We start from the raw sequence: 18,408 nt of genomic DNA on the forward strand, positions 1-18,408 counted from the left end.
TGAGGATATGTCCTTATTTCAGCCATTGTGTGTGTGTGTGTGTATGTGTGTGTGTGTGTGTGTGTGTGTGTGTGTGTGTGTGTGTGTGTGTGTGTGTGTGTGTGTGTGTGTGTGTGTGTGTGTGTGTGTGTATGAATAAGTGTGTGTAATTGTTTTGGTGTATTTGTTTTGGTGTGTGCGTGTGTATGCGCGGGAGTGCGCACGTGCGTGTTTGTGTGTGTATGTGTGTGTTGTTGTTGCTGTGTACTCTGAGACCAGGAAGTCCCTCCACTCCACCCAGTGGTGAAAGTCCTCCCTGAATTCCCCTCTCTCCAGTGATGTGGAATACTGCCGCCAGATTACCATAGCATTACCATATCATTACCATAACATTACCACAGCACAGCTTGTGTCGGTGTCTGTGGACATGGTATCAGCTCATCAAGAGATTCAACCTCACCCCACATATATCACCCACACTACCACTCTCTCCCTCACTCTCTCCCTCGGCTCTCTCGCTCGCTCCATCCCTCTCTCATCTCTCTCTCTCATCACTCTCTCCGGCTGCTCATCTCTCTCTCACGTCAATGTGCGATCAGGGTAAAGTGGTGAAAACAAATTAACAAAAGAACTGTAACGAAAAATCGATGAACATAGATTTGATCAATAATCCATTTCTTCATGTTTTTTCCTGCATGATCAAATTGATTTCTGAACACTGGTACAAAAGGATCTGGTACAAAATGCGCAGAGCCAGGGAAAAGGCAGCCTTGCCATGTGCCTGCCTTTTTCAGTCCTTCAAACACAATGCAAGGCATTGACATGATTTGCGCCTGCGTTTTTCTACCTTATACTGCCAGCTGACGGACCCCGAAAGGCAGGCATAGAGCGTCACTACCTTTCAAGTGTCCCTATGTCCCTAGCCGGCCTTAGAGCTCACCTCTCTTTCACTCTTGTCAGTTTTTCTTTCTATGTTTCACTCTCACTCCCCTTGCTGTCTCACACACATACACCCTATCCCTCTTTCCCTTCCCTTCCCTTCTCTCTCTACCTCTACCTCTCTCCCTCTCTCTTCTCCAGGAGCAGAGGGTGAGCGAGGCATGTCCACGGCTGGAAGCACGTCCCAGTCTGCACAGAGAGAAGACGAGAGAGAGAGAGAGAGAGAGTGATAGAGAGAAGAGGAGAGAGAGAGAGGGAGAGAGAGAGAGAGAGAGAGAGAGAGAAGAGGAGAGGAGAGAGAGAGAGAGAGAGAGAGAGAGAGAGAGAGAGGAGGCTCACCGCAGCACTACGTGAGTCATCACACACTCCTGCAAACCCACCCACAACCCCCACCAACACAAAGCAGAGAGAACACATACATGCACACACATGCTTAACGTTACATACACAGACACACAATTACAGAATCAAGCCTTTGCAAATACACATATGTATAGTATACGACACACACACACACACACACACACACACACACACATATTCTGTCTCTTAGTGATAACTCACTGTGGTGTGGGTCCAGTCCTCTGATAACAGCTCTCTTGTCTCTGTAGTGAGTCTGTTGTCTCTGGACCCACCTCACCTAGAGAACCAACACACAGCACAGGTTAACATAAATACAACATTAATACAACCACAACCATTAAAGATGCATTATGAAGAAATCACTCTCCTATTTACTGGTTGCTAAAGTTGTAGTAGTTTGCCTCATTTTTGTTTATGAGACAAAACAAGCAGGTATAGTGTAGAGAATCATTGCACCATCTAAAATATTGTACCGCTATCTAAACTATTCTACCACTATGAAATATATTTTCCAAAACCAAAATTATTGTATTTTCAGCTGTTTGAAGCTGGTGTACAAAACCAAAAATAAAATACACAAAAACTAGACTTAAAAATGGGAAGCATAGAAATAGCGCACATAGAACAGCTCTACCACAACTTAGACTTGCTTTCAATGAGAATAAAATATCTATAACTGACATGTTCATTTTGTCAGGTAGCCCAAAGAGCTACATATTGCAGTTTTAATACATTAATACAGAATGATTCTCCTTATAGAAATCAAGTGTTATTTGCATGTGAAAACATTTTCTCTGTTGTATTTGTTGGTTGCCTGCAATGACCTGGTGCTAATGCTAATGCTAACCTTCTAATGCTAATATTAGCCCTAATAGGGTGTAGGAGCAGAGGGTGGATTGGACCGGATGGGACACTGGTCTGGGGTCTCCATTGGGGACGGGCCAGGGAACAAAGGAAGCCTTTGATGCCACAGCTATCCCTCCTCATCAGTTCAAAGGGATATTATCTCACTCTCTTTCTCAATCTCTCTTTCCAGCTCTCTCACCCAGGTTAAACACAACTGCCCTAAAAAAAAACTCTCCAACCCACCTGCACCACTCTCTCTCTCTCTCTCTCTCTCTCAGACACAGCACCCTCTCCTGTCTCTCCTATCTCTCTCTCTCTCTTTCTCTCATACACACACAAACATGCACGCACACGCACTCACACACTCACGCACCCACACACGCACACGCACCCACACACGCACACGCACACGCACTCACACACACACACGCACACGCACACACACACACACACACACACACACACACTCCACTTTTAGATCTGTGCATGACTCCTATTGTAGTCTCTCACACCGTATCTGACATGCACTTGAAGCACAGAGGAGGAGGCTAAAATAAATAACGTTCAATAGGACACTGCCATCTTTCATGTGCTAAAAGCTTCTTGGCTTTATTTCCCTTTCAATTGTTCAATTAGGATTGTGTGTGTGTGCGTGCATGTGTACAATACTGTGTCTGTTCTATGTTATCTAGAGTAAACTTATACACTCAGGAGAGGGTGTTTAACAGAGTATGTATTTCACAAGTGCTTCTGAATTCTAATGGTCACTCAGAACATTGATATAAAACTAATTAATTTAAAGACGTATCTACACATCACGAAACATTGAAAGGACAAGTCATGGCAAACAATGTATGTGTATGGCTTTTCAAGTCTTGAATAACAATTATAGACAAACCATGCAAGGCTTCATCATAATGTTGATTAGAGAAGCTACATTTTCCAGAGTGTTTTTCAGAGTTTTCTTCAACAACAAAGACAGCAACAATAGCCACACTTTCAAAAACAACAACAACAGATAACACCAACAGATACAACTGGGCTATGCGAGACGCCTACAGACAGTGAATTCCTCTAATTCACATGTCCATTTGAAAATGTGTCCTCTTTTTGGCTGGAGTGTGTGAATGATTGCCTACTGCTGAATGGACCTGGGTGGAGGGGAATGGGAAACTTGGCACAGGCCCCACAACCAGGTACTGTAGACACACACAGACAGGTTGAGGATGTGGGGCAGTCAGCCCATTCACCGGTCTGTATTAAAAACTAGCAACATGCCACAGCTGAGTAGGTAACACTTTTATTTGGATAAATATACGGGTACCTACATAAGTAAGGACTTTGTAGCGGCAACCAACAACATCTAGTTGCCAGTGCCGTCCTAGAAGACTGAGGTCTTTGGGGTTGCAGTGATTTTGACAGTAACTTAGCGAAGAGGCAAGTAAGTTAATGTATTTCATATTGCAGTACACCTACTGTAATCTAAATACAGTATCAAAGCAAGTACTGTGTAAAAGCAAACAGTACAATACTGTAGAATTGACTGTATTATACTGTAAAAAAGTAACATTTTACTGTAATTCTAATTAATTAATGAATGGATGGATGAATGGAATTAATTGAGGGGAGATGAGATTTGTATTTCGCAGTATTTTACTGTAATTACATAGGATTGGTGCAAGTAGATTGGCTGCTAGGTCATTTGTTTACACATTTCAGCCTATGTGAATATTTGCTCTTTTATATCACATGCACTTCTAGAGACCTTAACAAAGGCTTCCAAGATGTCAGCGACTACAGGGCAAATCAGACCGAAAAGATACGGCAAAATGCTCAACAATGAACTGTTTCAGACTTGATGCCACTCCAATCTGTCCCTAATACATTTTAAATTAATGGGGCACTACTACCACATACTAGTTAAATTGGCACAGCACTCTCACTAACGAGTGCAAATGTAGCCTCTTTCAAGGCACGACTCAAAATATGTGAATGAGCCAGAGTCAACAATACCATGCATCCACTAGTTGTCAAAAGGTTTTTGGCGCTCCAAAAATACGGTACGGTAATGTATTCTGTAGAATGGAATTACGGTACCATTCAAAGTACAGCAATTATTTCTCCACCCACATTTCCCCACAATCACCATAATTTACAGTATGCTGCAGTAAAACGTTTCACAGTATTTTACTATTGACAATACCCCAAATGACCGTATAAATGACAGTTTTCTGACAGTGTAGGTAGGTAGGTACCCTTATTCCTGCCATCAGTGACACCTGCCACTGTGCGTGTGTTTGTAAGGCTTCCAATAGCAGCAACAACGTCTGTATCCCCACAGGGAAAACAATGAGGAAACTGGGAGACATGCGCTAGGTTGAGACAGGGGGTTGGGAATCTAAACAATGTTTCCAAACACCCCCCCACCCCCCCCACACACACACACCCCTGGTGCTCTGTTGGCAAATACCACTCCCAATCCCTTATGTCCTTCACCGAGCCAGCCATCACAGCTTAGCCAAGTGAGCAGTGCTGCCCACTTCCTCATACACACTCATTCTCCTCAGTCTACTAGTACACACACACACACACACACACACACACACACACACACACACACACACACACACACACACACACACACACACACACACGCACACGCACACGCACACACACACACACACAGAGAGATAATGGCCATTTGATTGGACATGTGCCCTTGTACCTAGCACCTCCCCTCCCAGAGAGGACCAGCCAGGACACTGTGATCAATACACATGATAGGGAGCTAATCGCTCTCTGTCAGGACCTGGGCCTGCCAGCTCCTAACGGCACACTCACAGGGGAGCCGTGTGTGTATGAGTGTGCGTGAGTGTGTGTGTGTGTCCATGCATGTGTGCCCGTGTGTGTGCGTGTGTCTTAATGGCAGATTCAGAGTCTTTGGGGAGGCTCACTCACGTTCCGCCCCAGGGACGTGGGCCATTGACCATGCAGTCTGTGACACTGACCCCTCCACAGTTAATGCATTCATCATCCAGCAATGACATGTATGCAGGCACACACACACACACACACACACACACATTGTACAGACACACACATTCGCAAACCCGCGCAAACAGACATGAGCAAACATAAAACACACACACACACACACACACACACACACACACACACACACACACACACACACACACACACACACACATACACACACATACACACAACAAAGCCTATTGCTTCTATACCCAGAAAAAAACTCCCTTTCTTTCATTCTTTCTTCCTCCCTCTCTCTCTCGCTCTACCACATAGAGAACACAAAGTGAGCCATTGTAATGCAAACCCAAGTTCAAAACAAAAGATGACCACCTGAAGCTGACATTTTCCAAATCACAATGAAGTGTGGCCAGATGGAGAGAGAACAGGAGAGGCTGAAAGAGAGACTGAGAGATTAATGGAGAAAGAGATGAGGAGACAGCTATGATAAACAAACTGGTTGAAAGAGTATGTGTGTTTCTGAAAGGCAGCAAGAGGGTGAGAGAAAGAGTGAGAGACAGAGTGAGAGACAGAGTGAGAGACAGAGCGAGAGAGCGAGAGAGCGAGAGAGCGAGAGAGAAAGTGTGAGGAAGAAGGAGATAGAGGGAGAGGGATGATAAACAGGTGGGAGAGGGAGGAAGACAGAGAGGGACAGAAGGTAAGCAGGAATGAGCGAAAGTGAGGGAATGAGTGAGAGAGAGAGACAGAGCAAGAGAGAGTGAAGGAGAGAGAGAGAGAGAGAGAGAGAGAGAGAGAGAGGAAGAGAGAGAGAGAGCAGGAACGAGTGTGAGTGAGGGTGGGCGATGGCAGCCAGCTGCAGCCGTGCGATACGGGCAGAGCAGACACTGGGAACTGCGCAGATATCACGGCTGACATTTCGGGCTCGACTACCCCCCACGGCCCCCTGGGATGCGGGCGCTAGCGCCAGTGTGCCCCTGTCAATCACCCCGCTCCCTGTCACTCTGCCGGCTGTCTGTCTGTCTGCCCCAGCCCATTATGGCGAAGCGGAGTGGGGTCGCACGCCAACGCTACCACTAGCATTGCCACCCCACGCCTAGACGCACGCCACTGGTCCCTATCTCCTCCTCTTTCCTCTCCCTCCTTCTCTCCTCTCTCCATCCTCTCCCTCACTGACAGCCTGACCACAGAGACATGGGAGACGGGAGGGGGAGAAAGAGAGGAAAGGGGGAGGTTGACGGACAAAGAGAGAAGGAGGGAGAGAAGAGAAGGGTGGAAAACACAGAGAGGGGGATGAGGCTGTGATAGGAAGAAAGAAAGGTGGAGAATGAAGAGAGGGAGGATGGACCAGAGTGGGAGACAAAATGGAGATTGAGTGAGGCTGAATGTGAGAGGCAAATGGACAGGACGAAGGTTAGAGGATATGACAGAGGCGAGAGAAAGAGGGAAGGATGGAGAGCAGAAAGAAGAGGCCAAGGTGGAAGACAGGGGAGGGATAAGGAAGATACACTCTACCCCCTCTCGCCTTCTTTCCCTGCACCTTTAGTCCCCTAGACTCCCTCTCCCACTCGCTCCCTCCCTCCCCTCTCCTCTTAGACTCCCTCTCCTCCCTCCATCTCTCCCTCCGCCAAGGCCCTGTGTGCTGCTCACTCTATTGTGTCAGCCTTCAGAAGCTCTCAGTTTGAGTGGCAGGCCGTCACAGATCAGCTCCCTGCTAAAGCGGCCTGGCAGGCCGGGGTGACGGGCCAGGAAGGGATCTAAGTGGGTTTATCAGCGCTTCTTAACGCCTCTCCAGCTCCCTGACACAAAAGAGAGGGGTATTAAACATCTAAAGCAAACCAAAAAGCGTGAAAGCTCCTTATAGGGCCGTGGGATTGCGGATGTGACTGGAGTCTTAAAAAAAACACATACAACACCGACAGAGAGAGAGAGAGAGAGAGGTTGGAGAGAAAGAGAGAGAAAATAAATCAAATGTTTTTCCATCCTTGGGAGGAGGATAGGAGCATGGAGAGGGGGAAGGGCGGGAGAGGAGGAGAGGATTGTGGGGTATCGTTAGAATCAGAAGCCAAATCAAACCTCTACACAACAATGAGGTTGAAACGGCAGGGAAATCATCAAAGAGAAACACTGTAGACACAGAACACCATCCTTATTCTGAGTGTGTGCTATTTTTATTATTTACAGTGTGTGTACATGAGTCAGCTGTATTTGAGTACATACAGTGTTGTATGTGTGTATAAATGAAGGAATATTAAAGCCACAGTGTGTAATGTTTCTGTAATTTAATAACGATATATTCCATTTTTATTATATGATTTAACTTAATGAGATTAGTAAAAAGAATTCTACATTTTAAAAAATGACCTTATCTTTACCACAGAAAAAAGCACCTAAAAATATTTTTGTTTTACTTTCGTTGTGACTGGGGTATTTATAAACAAATGATTTATAGCTTCAAATCCAGTTTTTTTGCGTTTGCTCCATTGTTGACATCTTTCAGGTTTCGCACCAATGAAGTAGTGTATTAGTAGTGTGTATTAGTGTGTTCTGCACTGGGGGTGATTTGGATGTACACTGGGAGTGTGCGTGTGCATGTGTGTGCCTTTGTGTGTGTGTGTGTTCTTTTATTCCTCACTAGCAGTAACATGTGTGTAGGTCAAAAGCCGGTGGGGGGTCTGTGTCTGAGACGCTCCGTAAAAGGTCACTGTGGAGTTCAGTCTCTGAGAATCAGTCTGTGTGTGTGTGTGTGTGTGTGTGTGTGTGTGTGTGTGTGTGTGTGTGTGTGTGTGTGTGTGTGTGTGTGTGTGTGTGTGTGTGTGTGTGTGTGTGTTCCCCCAGGGAGCGTGATCCAGGTGAGATGGCTGAGACAGGTGAATCAAGAGTGTGTGTCATAGAGCCGAGAGAGAGAGAGAGAGAGAGAGAGAGAGAGAGAGAGAGTCTGATCTCATTCTGTTTTACGTCACACAGACATGCCCTCTGAAGACTGGGAAATTATATTACTGTCAGAGCGTCTGAAGGCTCACACTCACACTACAGTTAGCCTAGCAGCTACACTCAGCACAGCAGACTCAGTCAGCCAGTCTCTCTGTGTGTGTGTGTGTGCTTATGTGTGCAGGTGCGAGTGTGTGCTGTTCATGCACGTGTGTGCGTACGTTGAGGCCTTATCTGCGTGTTGTCTCAGACCTCTAAGATCTCTGTGATGAGCGGCTTTCCAAGGGCTTGGTAATCATATAATTAGCAGTGTAATTAGCACAATGGCTAATTGTTGCTTTGCTCAGGCTGCATGAGTCGGGATTACATGGTGACAAACCCACACTCCCTCGCGGGGACCACAACGGACCATTCCTCCACCATGCCTCTCTCTCTCTTTCTCTCTCTCTATCTCTCTCTCTCTCTCTTCTCTGAGAAAGATAATGTCTGTTTACAATCTCCCCACATTGCCCTCACATCACATCCACAGACTCACTGATCTCTATGCCATCTGGATGTCATAGTATAACTTACTATACATTTCTTGTGTCTCAGTTTATTGCTTTAAATGTGTTTGCTTGTACAGTATGTGATACTGCAATTCAGCTTTTAGCTGCCATTATACACATGAAATAAGACTCAACTCAAAACTCAAGATGGTCTACATTGGTTGACTGCTTCTGGGACTGCTTCTGCATTTCATAATGGTCTGTTGTTGGCACCCCAAGACTGACAACCAGACTAGGCTAACCACCAATCCTATCAAATAAAGATGCAAGCCCCATGGAGCTCACGTACATTATACTGGTAGACACATCCACTGGACGCTGTCAACTGAGCTGAAAACAAGTCAGAGAAAAGCTGAGGCTCAGGGGTTTTAGAGCAGAGCAGCAGGCCTTGGCTACAGCCCAGGTAGCACACCAATTATATTTGTCGCACGCGCACACACACGAATAAAAGTCTCTCATAAACCTATTCAAATATTGATTGTTTTTAAACCCCTCCAAAATACAATTAAGAAGATTATATTAGTCTGAAACAGGAGTTCTAGGTCTCACACTCCTAAACATAGGTGATCATGTTATAGAGAGTGATGTCAGAGCTGTATTTCCACTCTATAGTACATCCTGAACAGGCGGGTAAACGGCAACCCCCAACCAATGGGAACGGAGAGGAGAACGTAAATGTAATGCAAATACAATATACCTGTATAATGAGGGTTATAGCAAGGAAACTACCACGGTGGTACAACGTAAACACGCAATATTTCTGTGTGCAATGTTTCATGATTACAAAACATTATTTGTGCCATCCATTACGTTTGAGATTCATTACCAAATATGCAATATTTCAGAGTGTGAATTCATTTTCACCTAAAGTTAAGATGCTAGAAAAGTAATTAAACTTACAATTTAATGAAATCATGAAGCATACATGGGAGTCACTAGAGATTGTGCATAAATTACTTCAATTAATCACACGGAGTCTGATTCAGATGGTAAAAGTTAGAGGATCTTCTCTCTGCTGTAGGGGGTATTGTGTGTGTGTGTGTGTGTGTGTGTGTGTGTGTGTGTGTGTGTGTGTGTGTGTGTGTGTGTGTGTGTGTTGTGCGTAAAGGTGTATGTCTGTTTTTGGATGCGTGCGAGCGTGTGTGTGTGCTTGCACGCATCCGTGCATGTGTGTGTGAGGGGTCAGGACAGTCAATGACGAGTGTGATAGGTGTGTGTGTGTGTGTGTGTGTGTGTGTGTGTGTGTGTGTGTGTGTGTGTGTGTGTGTGTGTGTGTGTGTGTGTGTGTGAGGGGTCAGGACAGTGAATGACGAGTGTGATAGGGGCGCAGGGTTTGGTAAAGGGCCAGGTCTACAGGGGAGAAAGAGAGAGGCGACTTTAGAGAGAGGACACAGGATGTGCCACAGCCCCGTTCTCCCCTCCAGTCGCCCCATGCTGTCATGGGATGTCGCCGCGGGTGACAGTTGCCCTAGCAACGCCTCGGTGCGAGGAGGCTGCATGCTCGGAGGGTTATGCAGAGTGGGGATGGGGTGATGGAGGTGGTACAAAAGGGTTGGGATGGGGAGGAGGCGGAGGTGCTAGGGGGGCTCTGTACCAAAGAGGTAAACATCAACACACACTTTCTCTTTTTTCTCATCAACACTAGGCTTGATTAAAGCACTAGCGAAAAAACTAAATGAGCCCTCATTTACATATACATGCTGCGTAAAATTAAAACTCATGCTTTGGTGTGAATTCGCTTCGAACAGGGCCGTGGTAAGTATATCCAATAACCACATCGGAAAAAAAGCTGAATAGTTTCTCTTTACTCTTGTTTCACATCAGTTTCCTACCATGTTCTACAGACAGTGTACACTAAACCAACATATCACCACATAACATATAACCCCACTATAATGTATGCATATACAGTATGGATACAACACAGGCACTGTTGGTGTTATGTGTCTCTCTGTGCTCATAGCAGATGGAGTTGGTAATAGCTTCTCCTAACCACTGATATGGGGTCAGCTATTCTATCATCCCATTGATGGTTAGGATTAGGGATATGGTTATCTGACCCTAGATCAGTGGTTAAATATTCTACCTGAAGTGCAGTAGATACTCACCCCTGTTCTTTCTGCCAGGGTGTTCACCAGGGCAGCTCTCTCAGGGCGCCCCCTGCTGTCTCTCAGGGTGAAGTGGCCCTCCAGGTTGCCTATCTGTTTGGATAGAGCACAGACATGTTACTGACTGACACACACACACACACACACACACACACACACACACACACACACACACACACAAACAAAAACACACACCACACCATCAAACGCTATGCTAGCACGTGACTATAGTATCGCTACATTCATGTCCAGTGCAGCCAACACAGTATGCGGTTTAGGACCTCTTTTCCGAAGTTGCGGTTACGTAGAGGGTTGTAGAGGTTTATGATTTTATTCCACCTGAGCTAAGTGGAGAAACGAGAGCATATCATGAAGATACCCTTTTGCAACCCTTGTGACCCCTTCCACAACATGATTTCGACATTTACCCTGACCATCTGTCTCTGTAGTGGAATTGCTCAATGAGGTGGTGGTGCTAAAATCCAATAGCCCACATTTCATCTGGCCAAATCCCAGGCTTTTCATTTCCAAGCCATATATACTCAAACCTTTTGACTCGCCTGGGAGACCTAACTAAGTGAAATCTACTTTGTGGCAATTGTGTGCCTTGAACGAGAGGGGGTTGTATATTGGGACTGTGTGTGTGTGTGTGTGTGTGTGTGTGTGTGTGTGTGTGTGTGTGTGTGTGTGTGTGTGTGTGTGTGTGTGTGTGTGTGTGTGTGTGTGTGTGTGTGTGTGTGTCTCTTGCTGATTCTATCTTCCTTCAGTTTCATTCTCTCCTATTCTCTGTCTCCAAGGTACATCAGGCCCGAGACTGCCGAGTAAATTGTCCCAAATTGAGTTCCTTTTCCTTGGCAGATACAGGCTACATCCCCACCGTTTAGAGGGAGAGGGAGAGGAAGATGGAGAGAGAGAGAAACAATATCACAGCACACGGTTGCACGCTTAACAATTTCCTCTAATTTCTCCTTCTCTCCACCCATCCCTTTTTCTTCAACATTTTTCTCCCTCCCTGATTTCCCTATTGCCTCTCTTTTTCTTCCCTCACACTATTCTTATCCTCCTCTCTCTATATATCACCCCCTACGTGCTCTCTTTATCTCCCACATCATGTATCATCTCAGCCTTCCCTCCCTCTGCTTTCTTTTCCCTCTTCAGTCAGAGTTCTCTACCCTCCGTTCTCTCTCCTCCTCCTCCCTCCCGCCCTCCCAGGCTGGCTGTACTCAGTGACACACTACCCATCAGTGCAGACCCCCCGGGCAGCAGAGTCCCGCTCTGACAATAATCACACGGTAAGTTTATAATGCTGGCAGTCCTGATCCCAGCTGAGCTGTACTGAGTCCATGCGACTCCCCTGGCTCCTGCACACTCCATTAGACTCAGTGGGAGGCAGGCTGGAAACAGGGACTGCGGGTGGAGCTGACTGGGGCCGGCAAGTGAACTGAGACTATAGGATGGGGATGACTAGGGCTGGGGATAGAATTGGGGATGAGAAATAGGGATAGGGATCAATGGGGATGGGGATAGATTTGGGGGTGCGGATGGGGATAGTGACGGATATGGATGGGTATGACTGGGGCTGGGTATGACTGGGGCTGGTGATAGGGTATAGAGCTGGGGTTCTGACTCAGGATGGTGCTGTACTCGAACACACAACACGGAAGCAAACCTACATGACACAAAATGACTGCATCCATCTCCTAATGACTCCCACCAAAACATCCCTACCCAATCCCGCCAAAGCAAACACAGCCACCCTGCCAGGGCAGGTTCAGCGGAGAACAATACGAGGACAATCAGAGTTAGAGTTGGTTTGGATCTTCCCCCTGCTAATGAAGGCACTTTGAAAAGGTAATCTAATTCTCCACCAGCAATTAAAGCGGGGAGAGAATTGTCACTATCAATTATCCACTCCTTCACTCATGTCCTCCAGTGTGGAAGTATAAGGCCTGTCTTACTCACCCACAGTATAAGGCCTGCCTTATACACACACACACACACGCGCACACACACGCACGCACGCACACGCACGCACGCACACCCACACACACACACACACACACACACACACACACACACACACACACACACACACACACACACACACACACACACACACACACACGCACACGCACACCAATGAGAGAGAACACTAATCATGGCAGACAAAGCCTCTGTCCCTACAACCCTCTCTATGTGTTAACACGTCAGCTTATCTCATAACCCATCAGCCAACGTATCAGTCCAGCTTCAGGTTGTGTTTTGGTCTGGAGTCATCAAAATAATGTGTTGACTTGATAGCCTGATATTGATAGCTCTGTATCTTGAGTGGTGTAAAGCCGCACAGTATAGTGGTGGTCTTGGAACTGCCTGGGTCCTTGATGTTTGCGTACTGTATATTAATACAACACGAGCTACATCCTTTATTCTCATAGGGCAACGGCCAAGGACTGACCTCTGCCATCCAACCAACCTCTCAGCCTTCACCCTCTGATCCTAGTTCACAGAGGATACAGTTAATGCTGTGTGTAGAGCACTTCACCTCTCTGAGCTATGAAAGAAGCACCTATTTCTGCCAGTCCCTCTTTTAAGAGAGAAAGGGAGAAAAAAAACTGAAGGGAAAACATGTTGCTTTTTTAAAACCTGAAAAAAATCTCATTTTAATTTATGGAGGTGACCTTTTGCAATAAGGACCACCAAGGGGGAAAGAAATATTCACATTGCGTAATGGACAGAAAAAGGAATCCTTAATTGAGTGTGTGTGCATGCGTCTGTGCATCCGTGCATGTGCGTGTGTGCGCAACGGCGTGTCTGCTTGTGTTTATCTACGTAGAGTTTAGGTATCGAAACCGTCCTTAAGATATGCTTCTTTATGCGTGTGCATTGATCAAAGCTTGAAGTCACTGCTCATCATATGCATCACAACATACCGGTGTAGGACCTTGATTTGATCACCCTGTCGCCTTATCACATTTTTCTGTACTACAGGAAACGCACACTTTGTGGTGTATTCAAGGTTTTAAAAAGTATTCTAAAGTCTGCAATTTTGACTTTAAAATGCCGGTCTTGATTTGCCCTAACGAAGGAGGTATTAACCCTTACATGAACGTCCATTAATCATAATCCACACAATATATTCACATTTCCTGTTGCTGCAGGATTATTTTACCTCTGCGACAACACTGGTCAAATTAAGATGCTATATCTGTACCATGCCACTGGCATGTTGTGCCTGCTATCGTTACCTGTCAATCAAAATCTGCACTAACCCAGTGACTACACTACAACATCTAACCTTTAACCTTTTACTGCAGTGGCCTGAATCAAGTGTTTCTTGGTAGTCCAAAACAAATCAATTTTGAAACTAAAGTATACAGCTCACACACACGGTTATGGGCTTAAATAAAAGAAGGCACCTGTACCATGTCAGATAAAGAGTTGAAAGTTTATTCAATTTTGAGTTTGCATTCAATATTATACACTTTGTATACATCACAGAAGACTGACATATAACGAAACCGTTTGACATAGAAACACTGGATTTTCGGCAGGTTTTTTGATTAATCATGAAATTATGAAATATATCAATAACATTCCACCCATGAGGCCACTAGAGGGCAATTTGATTATTGGAGTGCAGGAAAGGGCTACAAGTCAATGTCTTTGAGTTAACAGGTCATAATACACTGATGCGTAGCAGCCTATCTGTGACTTTATAGCTATGCCCGCCTCCATTCTAAGTCTGCGTCCCAAATGGCACCCTATTCCCTCTATATTGCATTCATTTTGACCAGAGCCATATGGACCCTGATCAAAATTAGTGCAGTATTAAGGGAATAGGGATGCATCCTATATCCGCCATAGGATGGGTTTAAACAGCTCTCTGACACATCTATCAAACAAGCCGCATGAGCCACTCCCACTGACAGCCTCCGATAGACAGAAGAAGGGAGGGGACGGCGTGGAAGAATAACAAAAACAAACAGAGACATCAAGAGTCACTGAGGCAGTGTGCAAGAGCCACGTGTGGCGGGCCCACCCTATGGAGAGAGAGACAGCTGGTGTGTATGCTTACTGCTCTACAGGGGTTTAGGCCTGTGGAAGCCAATAGAAGCCATAACTAAGAGATACGACCAGGTGTGTGTGTGCGCATCTGTGTGTAGAGAGAGGGAGAAAGATTGTGTGTGTGGTGGTGGTGGGGGGGGTGATGATGATGCCATGTTGGACGGGGTAGGTGGGGTGAGCAGTGATGTCTTGTTGGCCTCGTGGTTGGTAGAGAAATCTGGGCTATGTAGTTGGACAAAGGTGTTTTAGATGAAAGTCTGCTCTGCTGCTAACACAGAAGGAAGGGTAGTACTGTGGTAGTGTTTTTCAAGCCTCTTTATATCGCCCACTAATCTAGAGTCCTCCTCACACTGCTTATCCACATTCGTTTCTGCCTGTGGTTGGATGAACAATAAATGATGAGCAGAGGAAGACAGCATGCTTCCTTACACTGACCAATCTCAATAAAGTACCATTAACAGCGCTAATACACTGACCAATGTGAATAGAGTACCATTAACAACGCTAATACACTGACCAATGTGAATAGAGTACCATTAACAACGCTAATACACTGACCAATGTGAATAGAGTACCATTAACAGCGCTAATACACTGACCAATGTGAATAGAGTACCATTAACAGCGCTAATACACTGACCAATGTGAATAGAGTACCATTAACAGCGCTAATACACTGACCAATGTGAATAGAGTACCATTAACAACGCTAATACACTGACCAACCTGAATAGAGTACCATTAACAGCGCTAATACACTGACCAATGTGAATAGAGTACCATTAACAGCGCTAATACACTGACCAATGTGAATAGAGTACCATTAACAACGCTAATACACTGACCAATCTGAGTAGAGTACCATTAACAACGCTAATACACTGACCAATCTGAATAGAGTATCATTAACAACGCTAATACACTGACCAATCTGAATAGAGTACCAGTAGCAACGCTAATACACTGACCAATCTGAATAGAGTACCATTAACAATGCTAATACACTGACCAATCTGAATAGAGTACCATTAACAACGCTAATACACTGACCAATCTGAATAGAGTACCATTAACAACGCTAATACACTGACCAATCTGAATAGAGTACCATTAACAACGCTAATACACTGACCAATCTGAATAGAGTACCATTAACAACGCTAATACACTGACCAATCTGAATAGAGTACCATTAACAACGCTAATACACTGACCAATCTGAATAGAGTACCATTAACAACGCTAATACACTGACCAATCAAAAACACATAATGACCGACATGATTAACCCACCAACGAATCAAAATTAGCATTACATGACTTTAACACCGCACAATAAAAAAACGACTTTCATCTAACAAAAACATTTTTTAAATAAAGTTAGTGTATGTCTTAGTTTTCAGTGCATTTATTTAAGTCTAATTTCTTCTAAATATCACCATTATAACAATGCTAAACCCCCTATGCTAAAAGGTCTTTACAGCAATATCTCTCATTGCAAGTCTATTTCCACATAGCCTAAGTGCATTGTGTGAGTAAATGTGTTTGTGTTTCTCTCTCTCTCTCTCTCTCTCTCTCTCTCTCTCTCTCTCTCTCTCTCTCTCGCTCTCTCTCTCTTTCCCTCTCTCCTCTCTCTCCTTTTCTCTTTCCTCCTCTCTCCCCTCCTCTCTCCATTTCAATATGGAAGAGAGTTTTATTAAAGGCTGGACTCGGGGGTGCTGAGGCGCTCTCAGTCATTTTCCTACAAAGTGCTTTAATCCATCACACGGCCAACATGTGGACTTTGCAGCCATACATCATCTCAGCCGAGAGAGAGAGAGAGAGAGAGAGAGAGAGAGACAGGAGAGACAGGAGAGACAGGAGAGGGTGCCGTGTCTGAGAGAGAGAGAGAGAGAGAGAGAGAGAGAGAGAGAGTGGTGCAGGTGGGTTGGAGAGTAGGGCAGTTGTGTTTAACCTGGGTGAGAGAGCTGGAAAGAGAGATTGAGAAAGAGAGTGAGAGAATATCCCTTTGAACTGATGAGGAGGGATAGCTGTGGCATCAAAGGCTTCCTTTGTTCCCTGGCCCGTCCCCAATGGAGACCCCAGACCAGTGTCCCATCCTGTCCAATCCACCCTCTGCTCCTACTCCCTATTAGGGCTAATATTAGCAATTAGAAGGTTAGCATTAGCATTAGCACCAGGTCATTGCAGAGAGAGAGAGAGAGCACCCAACGTAATTTCTGCTCTCTCCTCCTCCTCGTCCTTCGTTTCTCCCTGGCATTCCCACCTGGAAGGGAGAGACTGGCATCGACATCTTCCACAGAGACTACTCTTTGCCTCTTTTTTTGTGTCTGTCTGTTTTTCCTCCCTGTCTTTACGGCTGAGAGTGAGGCATGAGTAGGACAGGTGGGAGAGGAGTTACGAGTCAGTAGAATCAACATAAACACGGTGCCTTTTATAGTGTGCAGCTGGTGCAGCGGTGCCCACCCTCATGCCATGGCTATCACCTGCCTCCATTACGCACACACACACACACACACACACACACACACACACACACACACACACACACACACACACACACACACACACACACACACACACACACACACACACACACACACACACACACACACACACACACACAGCACAGAGAGAGAGAGAGAGAGAGAGAGAGAGAGAGAGAGAGAGAGAAAGAGAGAAAGAGAGAAAGAGCGAGAGAGGAGTGAACCTTCAGCCCTCTAACTAATGGAATGGGGCCTCACTCCTAGCCATTAGAGTATTGGTGTTCCTCCGTGTGCCCCTAAGTGCCCTGGACAAAGAGCAAAGGGAGGGAGAGGACAGAGGAGAGAGGGAGAGGTGGATGGAGGAGGGAGAGGAAAGAGAGGTGTGCCTTGGAGTCTATTCCATGCCATACAGAAACCTGGTCATTGCATTTCAGCCAGCATGCATATGAACACATCAGGAATGGAGACCGTTCAGGAGACTTACGTGTCCATTACTTTGAAACCTTTATAGAATGTGTTTATTTGTGTATTTACCAGAATTTTCTCATAATTTAGCCAGATACTGTCAATATTGTATTTGCATCAGCACATGTAAGCAGCATTTACGTTTGTCCGCAGTACGCATTTTACATGTCCTGGTTTGATATCGCACGCTCGCTCGGTTGACTGGTCAGTCTGTAACTCGCAGGTCTGTATCTTCTGTTGAAAGGATATTGAGATTCTAAACGAGGTACAATATACAGACTAAGCCCTGTTCAAAGGTAGTTTTAACCGTGTATGACAGCCGAGTTAACTGATCTCTGAGCCCTCTGATTTCATTTAGCTCAGTAAATCCAGTTCTCTACATCAATTACATGTGCTTTACTCAGATCGAAAACACACCTCAAGAGTACATGTATGACTGGTAGAGAGAGACAGGTGGAAGGTAGGTTATGTCTAAAATAGGCATGGGAGGGGGGTTGAATCTCTTGATGAGCTGATACAATGTCCACAGACACTAACACAAGCTGTGCTTGGGTAATGTTATGGTAATGGTATGGTAATGACATGGTAATCTGGCAGCAGTATTCCACATCACTAGAGAGAGGGGAATTCTGGGAGGCCTTTCACCACTGGGTAGAGTGGAGGGACTTCCTGGTCTCAGAGTAC

General features: G+C 45.4%; 1 protein-coding gene across 1 annotated transcript in view; it reads right to left on the reverse strand.

Moving 5' to 3' along the window:
- LOC115114274 (PC3-like endoprotease variant B) overlaps positions 1-18,408 on the reverse strand; it is a 151,309-nt gene that overhangs the window by 128,404 nt on the left and 4,497 nt on the right. The window contains exons 3-4 of the mRNA XM_065006131.1: positions 10,709-10,801; positions 1,483-1,558 (exon numbers count right to left, since the gene is read on the reverse strand). Of these exons, the coding sequence (XP_064862203.1) occupies positions 1,483-1,558; positions 10,709-10,801 (169 nt within the window). The remainder of the gene's footprint in view (positions 1-1,482; positions 1,559-10,708; positions 10,802-18,408) is intronic.

Source organism: Oncorhynchus nerka, linkage group LG3 (genome assembly GCF_034236695.1).
Source record: "Oncorhynchus nerka isolate Pitt River linkage group LG3, Oner_Uvic_2.0, whole genome shotgun sequence".
NCBI classification, from domain to species: Eukaryota; Metazoa; Chordata; class Actinopteri; order Salmoniformes; family Salmonidae; genus Oncorhynchus; species Oncorhynchus nerka.